General features: G+C 41.3%; 1 protein-coding gene across 3 annotated transcripts in view; it reads left to right on the top strand.

Moving 5' to 3' along the window:
• Nucleotides 1-22212, top strand: part of CNTN1 (contactin 1) — a 286347-nt gene that overhangs the window by 240525 nt on the left and 23610 nt on the right. For 2 of the 3 annotated variants that reach the window (XM_032221821.1, XM_032221822.1), the window contains one exon: nt 6079-6228. In XM_032221821.1, coding sequence (XP_032077712.1) covers nt 6079-6228 — 150 coding nt within the window. Of the gene's footprint in view, nt 1-6078; nt 6229-13633; nt 14763-22212 lie in introns of those variants that run through there. The other variant, XM_032221823.1, reaches the window with a different exon arrangement.

The raw sequence follows: 22212 nt of genomic DNA, 5'->3' as shown, positions 1-22212 counted from the left end.
CAGAAGGATGAAATAGCTAAAGATCCTACTAGACCAAGGGTGTCAAACTCAAGGCTCGCAGGGCTAACTCTTGAGACAGCAAAGGATTGGCCCCCGGCCCCTTAGTCCTGGCCCAGGCTGGCCAGGCACTAATCTATAATTTGATGGCAGCCATCAGGGCCAGAACGCAATCAGCCTTAAATCCTTGGGCTGCCCTGGAGCCAGCGAGGTAGCACCCCACTGCCTCAGCCCTGCCCCCTTGGTGCTCACCTCCTTCTTTGCATACACCCATGGGGCAAGGCTGAGACTTCAGGGTTGGCCCCTAGCTGGCTGCAGGGCTGTCCTGAAGATCTAATCCTCACAGTACTCCAGATGAGATGGCTGCCATCCAGTTATGCTGCACCCACCACCAGTGGCCTGCTCGCTGGCCTGGTTTTGCAGCGCAAAACCAGTCCCTTTCACTGGGACTGTCCCCACCCCAACCCACTTGGGAAATCCACACCTGTGGTAAGCACAGCCACCAGCAGAGCTGCCAGTGTCACCCCCTCTCTCATCCTTTCCTAAGCGCAAAGGAAGGAATGAGATGGGAATGAGAAGAGGGGAGGGAGGGAAGGAAGTGGGGAGGGAGAAAGAAAGCAAGTTTTTTTGTGGTGAGTCAGTAAAAGAAGCAGCATTCCTTGACTTGGAAGCAGGCAAAAGCAGAAAGGGAAAGTAAACCTCAGACTTTGCAAACTAAGTGTAGCTCCTGCCGCTTGTGGGAAAAGAAGGAAGAAAAAGGGGAGTCAAAAGCTAAATCCCTGAGGCTGGCAGTTGATCTCTCTCACTCTGGCTTCCCTCCTTGATTGCTCACCTCCTTTAGTTCCAAACTTTGCTTCCTTTAGTTCAGAGGCAGCCACATGGGGGAGGAGGAAGAGGCTGGGGTGGGTGGGTTTCTACTTGGGTTTTTTTAGTCACGAGGTTTTTCTTCCTCTTTTTCCTTGCCTTGCAGCATGGCTCTCCAGCTTTGGGAGCATCATTTATGGGCTGGAGGCTTTTTCCTTCAGAAGAAAAGGCAGTGGGAGTAGAGGAGGCAGTGACTCAGACCTGTAAGGGTCCCTTCTCCAACTTTGGATTCATCTTGTCTGTGTGTTTGTGTGGCTTTTTTATCCCCCTCTTCTTCTCCCTTCCTCTGATTTTTTAAACAAAGGAGGTGCACAGAGGAGGGGTGTTGTTGTTCCAAAATTAAAAGAACGGCTTTTGAAATCCGTAAAAAGTTATGAAGCCAACCCTGGGCCAGCAATTTCTCTTTTTCCTTTGGGAAAAAACAAGCAGCGGGTATCTGAGCAGGCAAACCTGGCTCTTGGTAATGGCCACATTTAAATGCCGGGGGGGAGTTGCTGTCAGCCTCTATGATGCTTGCTTGCTATCAGCTGCCATAGTAACGGGAAGGAGGAGCATTGGCATTTGAGTGGGGAAGCGAGCTGGAGGAGGAGATGTGAATGAAAAGGGAGGTTTGCTCTCATCATCTATTGCACAGCTGAATGGACTTGTTTAAGGTCAACTGTCCCAGCATACTAGATGGGTGAAAACATCTGAAGATGTGCCCCACAAGACATCATAAGGATTGGATCCACTTTCCCCCCCGTCCCGCTGTGGCTGGGAGGAGACTGAGTGGATGTCTGAGCTGCAAATTGAGGAGAAGCCAGCCTGAGCCAAACGGGCATTGGATAGATGGCAGTTCTGGAGGAGATTCCCCCTGGAATAACAGGCACCAGAAACCAGTGTGGAGAGGCTGCCTGGCAGGAGCTGACAAAGAAGACCTCCTGCTGACTCAGGCCCTGCATCTCCTACACAAAGCTCTTGAAAGTCGGAGAGCACATGAAAGGTATGTCTTACCTGGGCGTGAGGAAGCTGAGCAAACAGTGGGGAGAGCAGAACCCCAAAGTGATTCCTAGTGCTCAGCCAAGGCAAGCACAGGCAGCAGAACTTCCCCAGTGGGGGAGAAGTTTCCCGGAGGCATTGAATTCCAAAGGTTCCTCAGCTAGGAGTAAAATACAGAGGCAGCCGATATGGAAATTGACCTGGCCAGGGACTGGCACCATGATGCCACAGCTGCAACAAGCCTTCCCCCTCTGCCCCAAAAGAGGCCCCTAGAGCTGCCAAAGGGAGGCCAGCAGCCAAGGCCAGGTCCACAGCATGCATCAGCTGTGCAAGGGAGGGACATCGAGCTGCTGATTGCTTCACCAAACCTGATTCCAAACCGACCTCAACTGGAAGAAAGCAAACCGAGAAGCCGTGACCAAAGAACCACGGAATGACTCTGAAAGGTATGGAAGTTGTTGAGTTTGCTCCCCTGGGCCTGGAGAAGTTGGGTCCAACCACCCCAGGGGAAAGTGAAACTGACTCTGACAATGACACCCCCCCCCGGTAAGTCAGCACATGGGCCCCATGAACATTCCAGTGGAGTTAAGGTGCCTTATCTGGCACCCAAGGGAAGATGCTAGCCCTTTTGGACTTTGGGTGTACCAGGTACATAATTAGCCCACAGGTGGTAGAAAAAATGGGACTGAGACTGAAGACAATGGAAGTGCCCATAGCATTTTGGCAGTTGGATGGGTCAGTAGCTGGAGGGAAAGCCCACTTTATGACAGAACCAGTTGAGAGGTGGATGGCGAATCACTGAGAAACTTTGAGTTTTATCATAGCCCCCAGAATGGAACAGTCCCTATTGCTCGGATTACCCTGGCTCTGGAAATGGAACCCTTGTGTGAACTGGAGGAAGAGCTTGTTGTGCATCCATTCCACCCAGCCGGGGAATGGGGGGGAGAAAAATCCCCCTGCATAGCCAAAGTTGTGAAGGAGCTGGCAATGCCAGTGAGTAAACACATTGTTGAGGAGGAGAAAATCCCCAAGGAATATTGGGACCTCAGGAGGCATTCAGCAAGAGGGTTCCCACCCCATTACCCCACTGACTGCAGTATAGAAATCCTCCCAGGGGTGAAAGTCCCTAAGCCAATGATCTACTTGATTACCTTGCCTGAACTGGAGGAACTGTGAACCTTTATTGTTAAAAACTTAAAACGGGGCCTCATCTAATCAGCTAGGCCATGAGTGGCTGCTCCAGTGTTCTTCCGTGAAAAAAAAAGATGGGTCCCTTTGTCTGTGCGTGGATTACAAAAATCTGAATGCCATTTGCATAGAAAATGTTTACCTTTTGAAGGACATGTTAGCTCATCTGGCTAAAGGGAAGATTTTCACTAAGCTGAACTTGAGAGAAGCTTACTACAGGGTTCAAATTAAGGAAGAAGATGAATGGAAAACTGCCTTCAATTGCCCTTTGGGTTGTTTCCAGTTTAGAGTGCTGCTGTTTGGATTATAGGGAGCAGTAGCTGTGCTCATGCAATTGATTAATGAGGTGCTGCATGAGCTTCTTTACAAGGGGGTTCTGGTTTACATAGATGACATTCTCATTCACAGTGAAACCCTGGAGGAACATGTAAAATTATTGCATTCAGTCCTGAAAAAACTCAGGGCTGCTGAACTGTATGCCAAATTGTCAAAGTGTGAATTTCTCCAGACTAAAATTGACTATTTCAGCTACCGCATATTGCATGAGGTGATTTAAATGGACCCGGAGAAAGTCCGGGCAGTCATGGAGTGGGCACACCGATGCACCCGGAAGCAGCTGCAAAGCTTCCAAGGTTTTGCTAACTTTTATCAACAATTCATCCCTGCTTTTGCTAAAATTGCATTGCCCATTACAAATCTCCTAAAGACAAATGGAAACCGAAAGAAGATGGGCAATATGGGAGAAGAAAGCATTTGCTGTCCGATGGGCCCTGTTAACTTGGAGGCATTTCCTCGAAGGGGCGAAACAGTCTTTTGAGGTGTGGACAGACCATAAGAACTTAAAGGGCCTTAAAAACACCCTGGAAATTGTCGCCCAAGCAAGTCCATTGGGTGAAATACTTTAATTGGTTTAATTTCTCTCTATGCTATCTTCCTGGGGGAAAGAACTTTATGGTAGATGCTCTTTCTAGATTGTCCCAATATGGCCAGAAGTAATCTGCCTGGTTATCCCCTCCAAGCAATTGTCACCAGAGCCCAGTGGAAGGTGGGCCTGGATCTACCTACTGATTTAAGCAAACAGCTAAAAAAATGCTAAAAACTGATGACTGGTTGAAGTCCCACTCAAATGAATGCACTATTTGTGATTGCCTCACTTGGGTGGGTGCTAAGTTGTATGTCCCTGCTAGTCTTAAGGCAACAGTATTACAACAGGCCTCTGATTCGAAATCTCCTGGATACTTTGGGTTTGTGAAAACATTACACCTAGTTAAATGGCAGTTCTGGTGGCCCTCTTTGAAAAAGGACTTAGAAGCCTATATCACTAGTTGTCCTGTATGGGCTTCTGCAAAGAGACCACCTGGAAAACCACCTGGATTAATCCAGAACTTTGCTAGACCTGGTGCTCCTTGGAAGGAAATATCCATGGACTTCATCGTTGAACTATCCGAGAGTGGGGGAAATACAGTCATTTGGCTGGTCACAAACTTATTTTCCAAGCAGATGCATTTTGTACCCTACTCCTAGATTCCTTTCAGCAAAAATCTTAGCTAAACTGTTCATTCAACATGTGTACAGGCTACACAGTGTGCCCAAATGCATAATTTCAGACAAGGGAGTACAGTTCACCTCCCACTTCTGGAGGGAGTTTCTGAGGTTGTTAGGTTCCACCCAAGGCCTAAGCTCCTCCCATCACCCTCAGACTAACAGGGCTTGTGAATCAGCTAACTCAGTTCCAGAATAATACCTCAGATGTTACATAATTTATCAGCAAGCTAACTGGGCCGACTTACTGCCATTTGCAGAGGTCACTTATAATAATTCCATACATAATAGCATCGGTTTCACCCAGGAGTGAAATGCTACTAGTTCTGCCTGGTTCCTGGAACGGGTAGTAATAAATGGTTCTGGTTCCCCAAACCGGTAGTAAAAAATGCCTTTAAAAAGTAAAAAAAAAACAGTTCTCATGATCACGCAAGCACAGCTGATTTTCACAGCTGATGACCCTTTTTTTACTTTTCTAAAAGCATTTTTTACTACCCATTCACCCAACTGGTAGTAAAACAATGCTTTAAAAAGTAAAAAAAAAGTCCTGACTATCAGCTGTTTGACAATCAGCTGTGCTGGGGGGATGTCGGAACCTTTTTCTTTTTTTCTTTTACTTTTTTAAAAGCATTTTTACTACCTATTAATCCTACCGTGACTCTGTGGGGTTTCTGCTTGTTACAAGGGCCATTTTGTGTGAAGTCCAGTTGCTTTTGCATTATGTGTGAGTCATTTATGTGGTTTTTGTGTTATTTTTGTGTAAAGTGTGATGTGTGACGGTTGGTTTTTGAGCTCTTTGTGGCTCAGTGAGGTTTCTGCTTGTTGTTGCAGGGGCCGTTTTGTGTGCTTTTACATTGTGTGTGAGTCAGTTGTGTAGCTTTTGGGTTGTTTGTGTGTGAAGTGTGTGCCAAAATATTATCTTAGTACTGGTTATACTTTGCGCAATGGTTCTGGTGTAATATTCATTACACCAATCACACTGATTGCCAAAGCATTTGACTCATATTTCAAGTAATTGTTTTACTTATTTTATACTAGATTTTTTTTATTCAGTCCATTATTATATCATGAAATATTTCCTAAAGGATGTGCAACTGTGAATTCAAATATCTCTTCATATTCACACTGTTCAGAATTTTGCACTTCTTTCCAAAAAGTGCATAGAAATGTACAAAAATAATACCTACATTAATGAAAAATGTATAAACACATATATGGAATGAAGCTTTTAAATAATGTGGCTATTAAGAAAAAGGAAACTTTTTTTTCCAAATAAATGCATTTCATAGATATTTTGTTTTAAAAAATTGCAACCTGCTGAATAAATGAAGAAAAATAATTCAAAATGGACAAAATGAAAAACAGATTTCCCCATCCATATTTCTGCATTCATTCAAGAAATTAAACTAGATTATTTAGTAATTAAAATCACTTGATGAAGCAAATATTAGGTTATGATATGATTTTTGTTGCAGTGCTGTTTTAATTATTGTCTCTGTTTGTATTTAGATCCTTCCATTGTTGATGGAAATGCGGAATCAGCAAAAGTTATTGATTTAATTCCATGGATGGAATATGAATTTCGTATAATGGCCACTAATATTTTAGGGACAGGAGATCCTAGTATACCATCACAGAAAATTAGAACAGAAGGATCTCGTACGTACAAAAAATGTTGCATTTTATTTAATTATTGTTTTGAGGTTCAAAATGATTATTCGATAACTTCAATGAATTACTACTTATGCAAAGTTGAACACATTTTCTATACATTCAAGGATTTGTGTTTCTGAAATTTTTCTATACTGGAATCACTTTAAATAACTTTACTGGAAGATATAAAGCGAAACTCATTTTGAAACAGACCTACAGCGAATTGGCCGTATTGCCAGCAGAAACCCATACCTGATGCAATTAATTTTGAACATCCTGACACAATGTGTAGAGAATAGTTGACATGCTTGTAATCTTGATCCTATCAACTCCTTTGGTTTTCCCAGCAACGCAAGTTCTTTTCTCTCCCTGGGAACTATTGTATTTCTAGTATAACCCTTTCCATAATTAGTCTGCTGTTTTGTCTTCCTTTTGTTCCTTCCGGGTTTTTGGATTGAATATATATATTCTCTGGAATTAATTTTATATGAACTAATATTGTTTTGTTTGTTTACCACCGCATTCAAAGCACTGTGAGGGGTCCTTGGTGTGCTCTGAGCTTACTTGTTTTCTTGCAGATGTTTCATTACCCAAACTAGGTAACGTCACCAGTGCTAGTAAGGAGTGCAGTTTGCTGTCAGTGTATATTCTAGTGGCTTTCCTGTCCGTGTTGCGGGGGTGGGGTCATAGAGATTCTGTGATTGGGCTGTTTGCTGTTGGCTTCTTTAGCAGTTTCTTGATTGGGGTATTGTCTGTCAAAGAAACTGTATGAAACTCAAACCATCCTGCTTTGCACGATGACGGTGGCTGTTTGATTTCTGAATTTCAGCCATCGTTTGATTTGACATTTCGGCTGCTTGTGCCTCGTCAAGCGCCATCTGCAGGGTGAGGTTTGTTTTAGCGAGAAGATGCCACTGTAACTTAACGTCCCTCACTCCACAAACCAATCTGCCCAAAGAACATCATCTAATTCTCTGAACTTGCAATACAATGCTGCTTTTTGAAGGGCTGCAATGCATGAGTTGGTGGATTCGCCCTCTGCCTGGTTTCTATGATGGAAAGCATGTCGGCAAGCAATCAATGAAAGTTTTGGCGCATAGTGATTCAATAGTTTGTTCTGCATGCTGTGTCCCATAGTACTGTCTGAACGGCCTGTAGAGCGAGGAATGCTCTGGCCTTCTTGAAGATGTCTGGGCCACAGTAGCTTAGGAACAGTGCCCTTTTTCTGTTTCCTAGATTCTGATTAACTTTCTTTCGAGGACACATTCGAAGAGAACAATGTATGAGTCCCACGTCTCAGTGGCTGGGTTATATAGAATAAACAGTGTTACTGCAGCCATTTCCAATGGACCGTTGTGATGCCCAGGCAATGTGGGCTGATGCGTCTATGGTCGATGAATGGCATTGCAATGAACAACAGATCATCTCCAGTGCTCAGTTCTTGAGTGGGTCTGTGGTCACTTCTTTTCAGCCTCAGTTCCCATCCTATCCTAACTTCATTGCCAGTGTTAAGTTCAGAGTGAGAATGGAGACGAGGCCAGAGTGTTTTCTGCAAAGCTCTTTTTATTTAGTTCATAATGAACAACAGCAACTGCCTGACTGACAGTGCTCTTTTTAGAGGAAGCTGTCAGCCAGTCAACCAATCAGCATAAAATATTTTCCTGCTTCAATAGTGGACATGAGTGAGAACTTCAGCAACTAGTTTCAGCTACTCATTTCAATACGTAACAGGTAATGAAACATTCTGTCAGAATATTCATGAACTGGAACAGAGACATGGTAACAAGGTCAGCCAACGAAGATGCATAGCAACAATGCCAGCCAATGGGAGCTAAAACCGTTTGGAGTCTGACCATGGTTTAACTGAGTACTGTGCTCAGTTCTGAAACGAAGCTAAAACTAATCTAGCCTGTCTAGCTCTGAACTCTGAACTGAAACAAATCTTACCTTTGCCTGTGTTTTGTCTGTAACTACTACCACGTTGGAGAATCTACTATTGGTATTGCACATTTACTCATGTGTTATTATGTATATAAAGAAGTTAATGAATTCTGCTGAATCAGTTATCTCTGTGTGCTTTCTGGATGTGATTGTCTGCTGCAAACTCTGACACATTCAGAAACTAAATTTAATCAAGCTTGGAGAACAAACCACTGTCAAAATCTAAAACCCAAGCTCTATTATTCCAAAGTAATATCTAATATTTCTATAGTAAACTTCTCATGAAAATCTCTACCTACCTTTTTTCTAAGTTTTTCATTCCATCTTCAGGAAGTGGGAAGGTTTGTGTATGTACAGCCACTTGATTTTTTTTTATAAAGCTTTTATTTTATTTCAATATAAACAATCCATCTTCCATTAAAAATGCCACTTGACTTCTTTTGAATGAGTAACACCAACAGGGATACACACTAGGTATCTCTAGTGTAACAACAGGAAGTTCTTGCCTTAGAACAATTGAGCACAAAATTTCCATTGCTAAATGAGATGATTGTTAAGTGAGTTTTGCCCCATTTTATGACTTCTCTTGCCACATTTGTTAAATGAATTACTGCAGTTGTTAAAATTAGTAACATGATTGTTAAGTGAATCTGGCTTCCCCATTGACTTTGCTTGTCAGAAGGTTGCAAAAGGGGATCACATAATCCTGGGACACTGCAACCATCATAAATATGAACCAGTTGCCAGGTATCTGAATTTTGATCATGTGATCATGGGGATGCTGCAATGATCATAAGTGTGAAAAATGGTCATGTCACTTTTTTCAGTGATATAACTTTGAACAGTCACTAAATAAACTGTTGTAAGTTGAGGACTACCTGTATATGTGTTCAGATGTTTTTTTTAAAAAAAATATGAATCTTCACAATTCTGCTTCATTGGATGACCAGTATTTTTTACTCTCTATAATTTAAACATCTCACTAGCCTTTTCTCTAGGTTAAAAATGTATTTTTTTACCTATTGAATAATTATTTTGGTCTTTTAAATTTAATTTTTGTAGGTATGCTGAATAGGTGTGTGTCCTACAATATAAGTATATAATTGTTCTGACAAATGATAAGTTTTCTTTATTAAAATATGAATTGAAAATTCTGATGATAATGGTAAAACAAATACAAACTGATCTCAGAGGAAGAAAAGAGAGATAAAAAGAAAGAATAAGAATCCCACGATATTTGAAAAAATTAAAGATCAAGAATGTAAGAAGGGCATAATACAGGGGTGGGTTCCTGTGAGTTCTAACCTCTTCTATAGAAGAGGTTCCACAAATCTACATTGCCGTTTAGAACCGGTTCCAGCTCCCTCCCCCCACCCGTCCACACATCATCAAGATGAAGAGCGAGAGGAGGAATTCTGGAAGTTGAAGTCCACAAGTCTTAAAGCTGTCAAGTTTGAACACCCCTGGGTTTTTTTTCCCTAAAGCGTTAGGGGGTGCAAGGGTCTTGTAACTTGACAGCTTTAAAACTTACGTGCTTCAAATGAGTTTCTGAGCCAACATTTTGGTTGCTAAGCAAGAGCATTGTTAAGTGAGTTTCACCACATTTTACATGTTGGCCACTCCCACCCAGTCACATGGCTGGCCAGCCACTCCCACCTGGTCACATGGCTGGCAAGCCACTCCCACAAAGCAGGCCACTCCTACAGAAGAGGTTCTAAAAATTTTGAAACCCACCACTGGCATAATATAAAGCTTGTTTGTTTTACCAAAGCTAATTTTTCTCCCCACCACCATCCCAAAGGCTTCTTTAACAAAAAAAAAGTTTTAACAAACTTGTTTAATGAACCTAATTAAAACCCAACATCCAGGTCATTCTTTTGGTTTAGGATTTGTATTTCCACCTTAACCAATTTGTTTTGTATAGCCAGTAGAAAGTCCTTATCCCAGTCAGTGACGTGCAGTCACTAGAGGCAGGGGAGGCGGGGCCTCAGTCTCCTGAGGAAAAGGAAACTATTTTTAAAATAATTAAAAAAGCCAAGGTAGTTGCTCCCAGACTCTAAGTCACAGTGACTCTGAGTCTCCTTAGTGCAGTTAGAAGGAGGAGGCTAGAGAACTATGGGCCTCCTTTGCATAAGGAATTTTTCGCCTTTTAAGAGTTAACCAAGAGTTAAAAAGCAAAAAATTATGTATACAAATGAGGCACGTGATTTTCCCGCCTCCCCCTGCAGAGGGCACTTTGTTTAGAGCCTATTTTAAAATATTTAAGCAGAGTCATCCACGTGGTGACTCTAGCAGCAACTAGCCTAGCCTGCCTGGCCCTGGCTAGACCAAACCTAGCATTTTTGACGCAGTTGGAAGTTATTTGGGTCAGAGGGAGGGGGCAGGGGGGGGGAATTTAATTTATTTGTAATGTAAGTAATTGTAATTTGTTTTCATTATGTGTATATGTGTGTGTGTGTGTGTGTGGTTTTTCTTTTACCCGCCTCTGCTGGCGCGCGGGCTGGCACATCTATTTTTCATTTTTTATTTTTTATTTTTTATTTTTTATTTTTTAAAGCCATGCTGCCTCGGTGCGCCTTTAAAGTGCAAGCATGCCGCCCGGCCTCAAACCAGGACATGTTTCACTTAATGGCCGGCCAGCCCGGAAGGCATGCTGGCACTTTAGAGCTCGGCCGCCATTCAGCGAAACATGTTTCGCTGAATGGCGGCTGAGCCCTGCCGGCACTCTAAAGTGCTGGCATGCCTTTAAAATGCCAGCTTGCCTTCCAGCCAGCCGGCGCGGATGGCAAGCCGGCACTTTAAAGGCATGCCGGCACTTTAGAGCTCAGCCGTCATTCAGCGAAACATGTTTCGCTGAATGGCGGCCAAGCCCTGCTGGCATTCTAAAACGCTGATTGTATTCCTCCTTTGCTAGAGTCCCCAAGCAGTAGCAGATGGTGCGGGAGTGATTGTGGGGAGGCTGCGAGGTCCGGGCGACCCTCGCTCCCCAACTTCTTCCCCAGCGATCCCGAAGGCGCTCTGCATGCACTCAGGAGCCTGTCGCCTCCACCCATCGGCGGCTCGGCGCTCCTCTGGCCGGCGTGGCTCGATCGGCACTCGTTCGGCACTGCCTCGGCGGTGGGCACGGCAGCCATGGTGGCGGGCGCAGAGGGAGGTGGCGACAGTCCCCTGGCCCTGGCGGCAGGTGAGTGCTCCCCCCCGGGAGGGTGGGGGGGCTTCAGGGCCGGGGGGAGGGGAGGGGCGCCTGGGGGGCTATGCATAGCCATTTTGGTGAATGGGCCATGGTCGGCACTGTATGGCCACCAGGAAACTGCCATGTTGCTGCTGCCATGTGGGGGCTCTTCGCCCTCCTGGCAGGGTGGGTGCAGTCCAGGGCATGCTGAGAGCTTGGCCCTGATTGAAGCTCTGGATAAGAAGACAGTGGAACAGCCGACGCTAGTGGCTGCCCAAACACTTTCCACCCAGAGGGAGAAATGATGGAGACTCAAAGCTTTGTGTGCTTGTAAAGGGGATAGTCTGAAATGGAGTGATTAGCTTCATTTCAAACTGTGCCCTTTGCAAGCAGACAAAGCTTCATCTCCGTCTGGGGGAAAAGTGTGCAGCAGAACGAGGCAGAGGCAGGGGTGATCCCAAAGTGCTGCCCTCTCTATCCCACTGTCTCTCAGTTTGTCTGCAGCCACACTGAGCAGGCATCCGAATGGGGTGTTGGGATCGCTTGCCTCCCCCATTCCCCATCCCCTATGCCTCTGCCTCCCCCTGCTGCCAGTGTCACCATGCAAGATTCCCACAAGTCTCCCGTGAGTCAGACAGCTGCGCAGTACATCCGGATCCCCTCTCTTCTCCTCCCACCTCTGCCTCAACACTTGGACTTAATGGTATTTGTGTTGTACCAAGGGGGCAGTGGGCTATGGCTGTTGCCTGACACCATGGGACCCCCGCACATGCTGCCTCTTGTGCTGGGCGTACCCATCCCTCATGCTTATTTTTGGGGTAGGGCTTATATTAGTCCCACTCCAAAAAGCAGGCTAGGGCTTATTTTCAGGGTGGGTCTTATTTTGGGGAAAACATGGTATATATTCATTCCAAAAACCTATAGTAAAATATTCTATATTTGTCTGGTTCCTTAATTCATTTATAATTTTCTTGGATCAGAGTATTATTTAGCTTTTTGCCATGTATTTCCAATTTCTTAAATTGTTAAGTTTATGGTCAATATTTATTTTATTCAACAATGAAGAATAAATTCACTAGGTAGCTTTTGAAACTTGTCATTTCAAGGATCTCTAATAGCCTTAATATAATTAAATAGGTGATTTCCAAAAGTGATTAGAAAGTGACCCAATGTCCTTTAATAGGCTGTGCCATGGTTGAGGCATGATGGCTTTTTCCTTTGTCTCCCAGTGTGCAAATCTCTGGGAGACTGTTTTTTATGGATGTCTGAAGCACTTGTGGGTAATATCTCATCCTCTCCTTATCCGGAGAAGTTCCTTAGAAACAGTCAACTCACCTGTTCTTCAGTCTGCGCCTTGGTCATCATCTCCAATCATACAGAGATGATCTGTACTCATCATACTTCCCCTGAAAATCTGCTGGCAAGTGATAAGCTTTCTTAGCAGCCTTACATAGAAATATATAAAACATTGCCAGTTTTATTTTTAGCTGCTTTTTCAATTATTTCCTATATCAAACTTGATTTTAAGGTAAACTTACTAAATCTTAAACCTATATTTACTCAAGCTACTATCAACCTCTAGATGTCCTTTTTCTGAACTACTTTCACTAATATAGATCCTTTCAACCACCCCCTTGTGTATTTAAAATTAGGATTTTTAATAAATATTCATCATATTGAATCACTTTAGAAATACATAGATATTTATAGCCTTAATGGATTTGATCTTTTAATTGTTCCTTTCAACACTGCATTACTACAAAACTGATCATTTCTTGACTTAGCCTGACTTAAAACTATTTGGATTTAACATCTCTTTAAATCTTCTGACCAGAAAGTCAGCTGAAAAAAATTAAATTCAAGGTAATGTATATGTCTATAATCTCTAATATAATGATTTTATGGGTTCTTGAAGTTTCAATCAAAACATATGTGAAACCTCCAGGACATAGTATGTGAAATAGCTGATACATTTCTAAATGATTTTTCACATGATTAGAAGCTATTTTCTATTTAAAGTGAAGTGGATACATTGCACTAGCATTTAGCTTTTATGTTAGTTTGGCAGTGCAAGAACACAAAACATACAGGTAATTGTTAAATTATGACCATAAAGAAAATATGTCAAAACATTGGATTAGATAATGAAAATGTACATCAGATTGAAAGTTTTTAACTCTGATTTTCTAAAGTTCAATATCAGACACATGACTTTATCCTCTGCAACAGATGTCCTACTTTGTTTAATTGTTTAATTTAGCACATAGTTGAATGTGCATATTATTTTGCCTTCAACAGGTAATTCTTTCTCTACATGAAGAATTAGCACTGCTCCTATTGTTCAAGATAATGCATGCTGTATGAAGGAGATAGCAGCATTTCTCCAGGAAGTCGTATATCATTGTAAAAATGTCTAGAAAAGCTTGAATATCATTCTTCAACGAAGTCTAAATTATTCTTTGTATTTGCTCTTTAGTGCATTATTGAGTATAAATGCATTTGTGAAATACAAGTTGGCATTGCTAAAAAAATAACAAAAACCTTCTATTGTGTCTAGCATTGCTTTAAGGACTAAGAAAGCTTTAGCTAGACAGGGTAATTAAAAATCCATTGAAGAAAATCTGTATAATTCCAAGTAAAACAGAATGTAAGCCAATAAACTAAGCTAATGTTATTATATTTCCTTTTTCTACATTTACTTTAATGTAAGAGCTTCAATATTAAATACAGAATACATAAACTTTAAGAATGCTTATGTGAAAAATAAGTGCTTATAACAAGTTGATGAATAAAAAGAAGCATTATAATACATGAAGACATTTTTTAACAAAATAATGAAGATTCAGTTGTACAACTTAAACAGTTAACATCTAGCATCATTGACTGTTGGCAATTATTTGTTGATGAAGCTTACACAAAATGTAGCAGATTGTTGCTATTTTTAAGGAGATAAATAACTGGAATAACTGCAAGATTATAGCATTTCAAAAACCCTATTTATTACTTACATTGCAATATAGTTTGTTGGATTATAAGAGAACCAGTGAGAACAAATTTTGAGAACACTGTAGAACAGAAACAATAGCTATAATCTCTCCATCATCTTTCCTATTGTATTTTGCTAAAGTGCACTATTTCCTCCATAGTTTAAGATTTTGTTCTGCTAAGTGAATTGAAGATAAGCAATTGAAGACTTTTTAATATATACATTCTTAAACTGAGTTCTAGCACAGTTGTGGAGAAAACCAACTACATTATTATCTGGATCATGACTTTAATTTAAAGCAGTATGTTTATGACAGTGATATCCTAAAACTTCCTAAGAGTATAAACTAAACTTAACATTAATGTGTCTTAATATTAGCAGAAACAAAGAAAATAACGTATTTTCTGTAATGGCTTAATGTTATAGTTTTAATTTGTTGATTAATTGCCTTTCTTTATCACATCTATAAATATCAAACTTTGTAATAAAATACTGAATGTTGTCCTATGATGTTCAGAAATGTTTATATCCATTTATCCTTGTGTGACTGTTATGAATGGTTGTGGATTTGAGCAAAGATTCATCTGCCTAGTTTATAACCACAGACACACACATACATGTATTATTTGTTGCTTCTGCATCAGTGGTGGAATTCAGCCAGTTTGCACCTATTCGGGAGAACCGGGTTGGTAGCTTTCTAAGCAGTTTGGAGAACCAGCTGTTGGAAGAAATCTCATTTTGTTTTTTCCACTTTACAGGGCTAATCCTGTAAGGAAGGCAGGAAAGAAACATTCTGGTGCTGTTTCTAGCCTAATCTTTATTGCCCTGCTTACAGAAACTGCCTCTCCAGTTAACCATTTTTACATTGTAACAACTAAGGTGAAGCACTCATCAACGTGAGTGATGTTGAGTTGGCCATGCCCACCCAGTAACATGACCACCAAGCCCCACCTACCCTGCTGGTCATTAGGGTAGAGAACCGGTTGTTACATTATTTGAATCCCACCACTGTTCTGCATGTAATTATTGCAGTGATGAAGGCACATAGTATAAATGCCTAATATTTTGCCCACAACTAATGTGCTTTGTGTTTGTGTATATTTGACTTAGCAATATGCATGCCACCATGCAAACTTTGGAGCATGATTTGAACACTGACTAGGATGACAAACAACAACTGGTAGTAATAAAGACCACCGAAGTGGTTCTGCTAGACTTCGACACTGTTGAATCCAGTAATTGGGAGCCTTCCAAACTCAATACACACTAAGACTTCCCATAATGCTGTCTCTATGTCAGACTCAGCAAGAAGCTAGTATTCTCATACCATTGTTAAAAACATTAACTAGGCAGCGCTTTGATAACCAGTGAAAATGGTTGTAAATCTAATGGCAATGACTATAACTAAGTAAATAAAGCCTATTTGGGCAGGCAGTTAAAAAGAGCAGCCATTTATTGACCACATTACTAAAATGCTGCACCGTAAAAATCGCAAAAATCAATCCAAGATCCTTAACCACTATTGGCAAAACCATCATTAGAATTTCAGCAAGAGGCTGAAAATCCAAATATCAAGAGGTGAGATGGAAGTGATAGGCTAGTACGAGAAACAGTCAAGATATTCTCAGCATCAAGAATATGTTATTTTGGCAAATTATGAATCTTTTGAGAAGCTTTAAATACTGTAATGCAATCCTCTTTATTTCATATACAAATGCTGCTGAAACTCTGAAATCTTGATTTGGTTAGGATATGATCCTCTAAAGCAGGGGTGTCAAATTCATGTCATCACGTCATTACATGATGTATCACAACTTTCCCCCCTTCGCTAAAATGGGGGTGGGCATGGTTAGCACATGACGCATCCAGCCCACAGGCCATGAGTTTGACACCCCTGCTCTAAAGCTTTAGTTCTCCAAATTAAATCATCTTTGAGAAGTAGCTAATTTATAGCCAACTTATTTATCTCCCTTTACTGTTTCCTTTGCAATTGAGGAGGAACCATGGTGGCTCAATGGTTAAAAATGCAGAATGTGTCAGCTGGAAGACCCAAACACTGTGTGATGGTTCAGCTTCTGTTATTTGCCCCAACTCCTGGCCACCTAGCAGTTTGAAAGCATGCAAATGAGAATAGATAAATAGATACCATTTCTGTGGAAGATATCAGCTTTCTGTGCATCTCGACATATAGTCATGCTAGCCACATGACCACAGAAGTGTCTTCAGACAATGCATACCCTCTTGGCTAAGAAATGAGGATGAGCACTGCCCCCTGCAGTCAAAAAACAATTGAACAGTGGAAACCTTTACCTTTATGTTATGTTCTTGAAAATGACAAAACCTTACTTATAGTTCCAGATGCAAAAGCTCAGGTTAAGAGTCAGGAATAGTGGAAACTCTTCTACATATTTGGCATGCAGCATTTCCTCTGCTTTTAAATGTGACCTGGTTTTCACTGATGGGGTGTTGGGAATTCTTATCAGTTTTCTGGGATTTCTCTTCTGGCCAATAGTATTCCCAACATTATAACCTCCTTCCCCTATAGAGATAAATTTTTACAAATCCAAGATCCACCTCATATTCCTCTTGTCACTTGACCTGGAATGGCAGTGATGGTGGTCATAAAAGTTGATGTACATTTGAATGCACTAGATAGTCCTGGAAGAGAAAGGAATGGTATAATATGAATAATGTAAAGCAAGAGTTTGAATTCCATTGGATTGATTTGGACCATGACAGAATGGTATGATGTATCTAGGTTCTATACCTGACTTCATCTAACTTTATTTAGGTTTTATGTCTTACTCTTCACAAGTAGATGATTGTGGGCATACACACTTACTGGTCCATCTGAAGATGGACTATTATTATTATCGACAATCTGCGAAGATGTTGTAATTGTGCTCTGCTCCAATTTCTTTCAATCTGAACCCTGGAAATTGCTGGACTAATTTGTCCATATTCTGTAGGTACAAAAGAGATTATATAGGGGTACAAAAACAACTAATGATAATATCTGTAATTGAAATGGAAGATAACTATTCAGTGGGCAGATTAGGGGAGTTTTATTTAAATTATGTCAAGAGAATAGAATTATCCAGTTATCTTCTTAGTAATAGACACAGGATTTTAAGTACTGTACAAGCATGTCTTTGATTTGGTCAATTTGTGCAGTCTGTGCAGTTTGAATTGGGAAAATGGACAGTGCAAAGAGCAACTCTGCCTAGAGAAGTTTTCCCAGAATCACACAGTGAACTATGCACCCGTATTCCAATTATGAGATCTCATATGACAGTAGTCTCATAGATCTCATAGTTTCCAAACATTGTGAAGTGATAATTGAGCTAGCTTCTAAGATCACATGTGATCAAAGAAGAAAGACAATGACTCAGTTTTGAGAACAGGTTTACTATAACTAGAAAGTAATGTATGTAGGAATGTAATCCTTTGTGCATTGGGAGAAGTCCAAAATGCTTATCTTTCAGGGTTCCAAAAGTATTAATACATTTGTAAATGTAAATGGTGAGTTCTTCAATCTCTTGTATGTAAGGTATGGAACGCTGCACTTCTGCCTTTATACAAGCACCTCAGAAGTCCCAGAAAATGTGTTAAATCTTGAATGAATGAAATGTTCTCCTTCCAGATTGATATAGCACATCTGTAGGACATACCCTCTAAATTCATTGAATGGCAAAAAGATTGAACCTCATTAAAGCAGGGTCTTTGGTTGAACTGAAAATAGAAATTGGGCTAAAAGCATCCTGTTGTTTTACTTTATTCTGTGTAAGACATGTAATTCCTCCCTAAACTCTGATTTGTGTGATAAGGCATCTTCCTTTTAATTCTTCCAGTTAAAAGAATAGAATTTAGCAGGGGGGGGAGACAAATCAGTCTTGACTGAGTTTCCTTACAATTTAGAGGTTTTCCAAGATTTGATGTGATGAATGGGACTGCATTGGGTTCTTCGCTCACTCTCTAAAGCTTCTTTGGTAACTACAAATTCCTTATCCCATTTCATTTCAGATAGATTGAGTTTTTATAAATGGTATAGGTGTAGCAGCATTGCTCCAGACACATTTCCTTTTTATCAGAAGTAGTATACTGAGATATGGATGTTTCAGGGTGGGATTTGTTGTGATAGACTCTTAGACTGCTGGAGGGCTTTTTCTCTGAAACTCTGAAGTTTTCCTCTGAAACTATCAAGGCTGAGCAATAATGGAAAACTGTTCATCTCTCTGAGTAGTAGTAGAAAACTGAAAATGTGCAAATATTAGCAAGAAAGGGGGCTTAAAAGATTCATATCTTTCTGAAAGATGGAATAGAGTTTGTTTTGGCAGCTGATAATAAGACACATGATTCCTTTTCAGTGCCACATATTTTCATTTTTTTGAAAAATCATAAATGTGTTCCACCCAGCATCATCGACTCTGCTACTGCAAAAATTTTAAATATCACAATGTTATTTAAATAACAGTATGTAGGTATGGGCATATGTGTGTATGTATAGGCATTTTTTCAATTGAATTCCAACTCTCCAACTGATTTTATACTAATAGAACCACATGAGTAGTTAAAATGGGCATTGTCTTGCCTATTCCAAATAACTTAATCAATTAGGCTTTCCTGAAATTGGACCACTAATGCTGGTTCATTCAGCCTTTAATCTAAAAGCATACTGTAGCTATATAGTAGTTCAACACAGACTTATGCCCCTTTTAAACATTGAAGGTCTATCTCAGTGGTGAGTTCCGGATCCCCTTCCAACCAGTTGCAATGGGCCCGGCGGTGTCCACATGGACATGCGCAGCATACGCATGCTTCTTGCCATCCAGCGATTCCTCCGTGAGCCTCCGCAACGCTCTAGCTGCTCGGCGCAGCATCACGCAGGCACTATATGTGTTGTGTGTGGGAGCACCAAAGACTTTAAAGACCGGTAAGGAGCGCGGGCGGGTGGGCCCTCCGGAGCACCATACCGGAGGGGTACCTGGTGCTCTGGGGAGGCTCCGGTACACCCATACCGGGGTGTACCGCCTGCAACCCACCACTGGTCTATCTGTATTAGTCTTTAAGGAAGAATTTTCAAACATCCTCACAAAGCCAGTGAAATTTGTTAAGAGTTCTGCCTCAAGACATAAGGAAATGCTTATATAATTCCAAAATTGGTAAAGCTCTCAACCCAAGATCAGTTATTCAGGAACACATCACTTCATATTAGAAATGTAATAATGTAAATATCTCTGGATTCCTTTCCTATATTTCTGTGTGAAAAAATTGGTATTTTAGGCAAATTAAAGAATGAGGCAGGAGGAGTTTAGCATTAAGATGACTCAATGGATGCTGCATTGTATGACAACTGCAGCTGTCCCAAAGAATTTGGTTTTCTGGTATTAGCCCTTGGCTAAAGAAGTTCTCACATATTGCCAGATTCTAACAGGGTTAAATGGAATAGTCATTCAGTCAGTCAGCCAGGTTATAAAACCATAAATTAAACTAGAATTGTTGAATGAGTGTTGAAAAAACTTAGACAAAGATAGTATTACAATTCCTGCAAAATAAAGGTGGTATTCTACCAGTTCAGACTGGTTCTCCCAAACCGGTAGTGGAAATCATGGGTACCCTCGCCCACCCGCCACGGCTATACATTTAGGCCCTTTTTTCATCCAAAGTTCATGCACGGAAGGCTGTACGCATGTGCAGTGGTGGTGTGTGCAAGCAAAGCGAGCAAGAGTGCGCACACTCACATTTGCAAACCAGTAGGGAAGGTAAGTGTGTACCACCCCTGCTGCAAAGAATCAGTGTTTGAAGGAATGAGATGTATATCTGTGATGGTGAACCTATGGCATGCGTGCCACAGATGGCACGCGGAGCCATATCTGAGGGCATGCAAGGTGTTGCCCTATCTCAGCTCCAGTGCACATATGTGTGCTGGCCAGCTGATCTTCAGCCTTCCAGAGGGCAGGGAGAGGCCATTTTTGCCCTCCCCAGGCTTCAGGAAAGCCTTCTGAAGACTGGGGAAGGCAAAAAAATGGCCCAATGGGAAAACCGGAAATCCCATTTCCGAACTTCTGGTTGGGCCTGTTTTTCACCATCCACAGACTCCAGAGGCTTTCCTAAAGCCTGGGGAGGGCAAAAAATGGCCCAATGGGCAAACCAGAAGTTTGTTTCCAAATTTCTGGTAAGCCACTTGGACCCATTTTTCCAGGCTCTTAACCTGTGAAATTATACACAACTTATCTGAGTTAGTCCCTTTTTCTAGCCTACCACTCTGGCTTTTGCCTGTAGACCTTCTGATGACATTTTTATTGATAGGATAGTTCAAAACATATCTAGAATCTCGTCTTTAAATGCAGCATTTCCTATCCTGCTACTTTTCAGATGTGTTAAATTACGAAGTCTTCATGAGTAAAAGACAGGGGTGCACCAGAAGCAAGTAGGCCTAGGCAGTTCAGCTTTGATTCTTTATTATGTATATTGCTGTAATCATAAATAGATTTTTTAGCAATCCATTTCTTTTATTATTTTGAACAATTCCAATTTTCTGCATTTATTATAAACATTTTTGAGAATTTCTAACCCATGTCTTTTCTGAGTTTTTAATTTATCTCTTGTTTACTTTTACCATTTGCTTTATGACTGCCTTTTGTTTTATTGAATGCAGTCTGTCCACAATAAGTTAAATAAATAATTAAACAAACAAACAAACAAATAAATAAATAAATAAATATTATTTGTCAAATGGCAAATGTAATGCAAACTATCTTGTGGGTCAAGTTTCTCCAACTCTGTATTTCCTGATGGGTAAAACTAAATTTCTCATTAGGCACATTCTATGTCCATACTGATTGAAAATGAAGTTAGTTTTTACCCCTTCAGGAAGATATTACTTTGAGGGAAAGACTGGCCCACTGGGCAAACCAGAAGTTTGTTTCCAAATTTCTGGTAAGCCACTTGGACCCATTTTTCACCATCCATCCATCCATCCACTGGCTTAAGAGGCTTTCCTGAAGTCTGGGGAGAGCAAAAAATGGCCCAATGGGCAAACTGGAAGTTCGTTTCTGAACTTGCAGTAGCCCTGTTGGACCATTTTTTTCTCTCCCTAGGCTTTAGAAGATTCATTTCCGAACTTCCGGTAGGCCCCTTGGGCCTGTTTTTTGCCATCCACAGAGGCTTTACTGAAGCCTGAGGAGGGTGAAAAATAGCCTAATGGGCAAACCGGAAGGCCAGAGGCTTCAGTGAGGCCTGCGTACATGCCCGGGGGAGCATGGGGGGTTGTGTGTGCATGCGCAGGGGGAGAGCATTGCATGTGCACGCTATCTCACATGGACCCTTTTGGCAGCCGAGCAGAAAAACATCACTGATGTTTACAGTATTTGATATCAACTCGTATCAGCAATGCTGAAAAGATTTTGAGCACCATAGATACCATTTCTCCAACTAGGCATGAACCATCTGCGCAACCTTAACACAATCGTCTAGATTCTATATCCAAAGGCAGCTAAAAGTATACAGCTTTGATTTGGCCAGAATATAATTCTGCAAAGCTTCATCTCCCTGCATCAGTCTTTTTTAATATGATCTCTCCCGATTGTTTCCAGCATTGTCAGGGCTGGCAGGGTTTCTACCTAGTTCCAGTTCTAAAAAAGCTCTGCTGCAGTCACAAACATAAGCTTGAATCTGCCTTCCAAAGATATATGGGGCTTGGTGCTGTCATCAGATTTATCAGATGGATTTTCTTGTAGGGGTGATGATATGCCTGGCTGAAAGTGACATTTCAGGTTGCACCTTGCTTTTTCTAGTTGCACTCAGCTCTAGTATAAATAAATTGTTACATTGCCCAGGGTTGACCTGTTGTTCAGTATTCTTCTTTCGCCAGGCTCTTAACCTGTGAAAT

The sequence above is a fragment of the Thamnophis elegans genome, chromosome 7 (assembly GCF_009769535.1).
Source record: "Thamnophis elegans isolate rThaEle1 chromosome 7, rThaEle1.pri, whole genome shotgun sequence".
NCBI lineage: Eukaryota > Metazoa > Chordata > Lepidosauria > Squamata > Colubridae > Thamnophis > Thamnophis elegans.
Note: the sequence above shows the minus strand (reverse complement) of the source record. Positions and strands in the feature narration are given on the sequence as shown.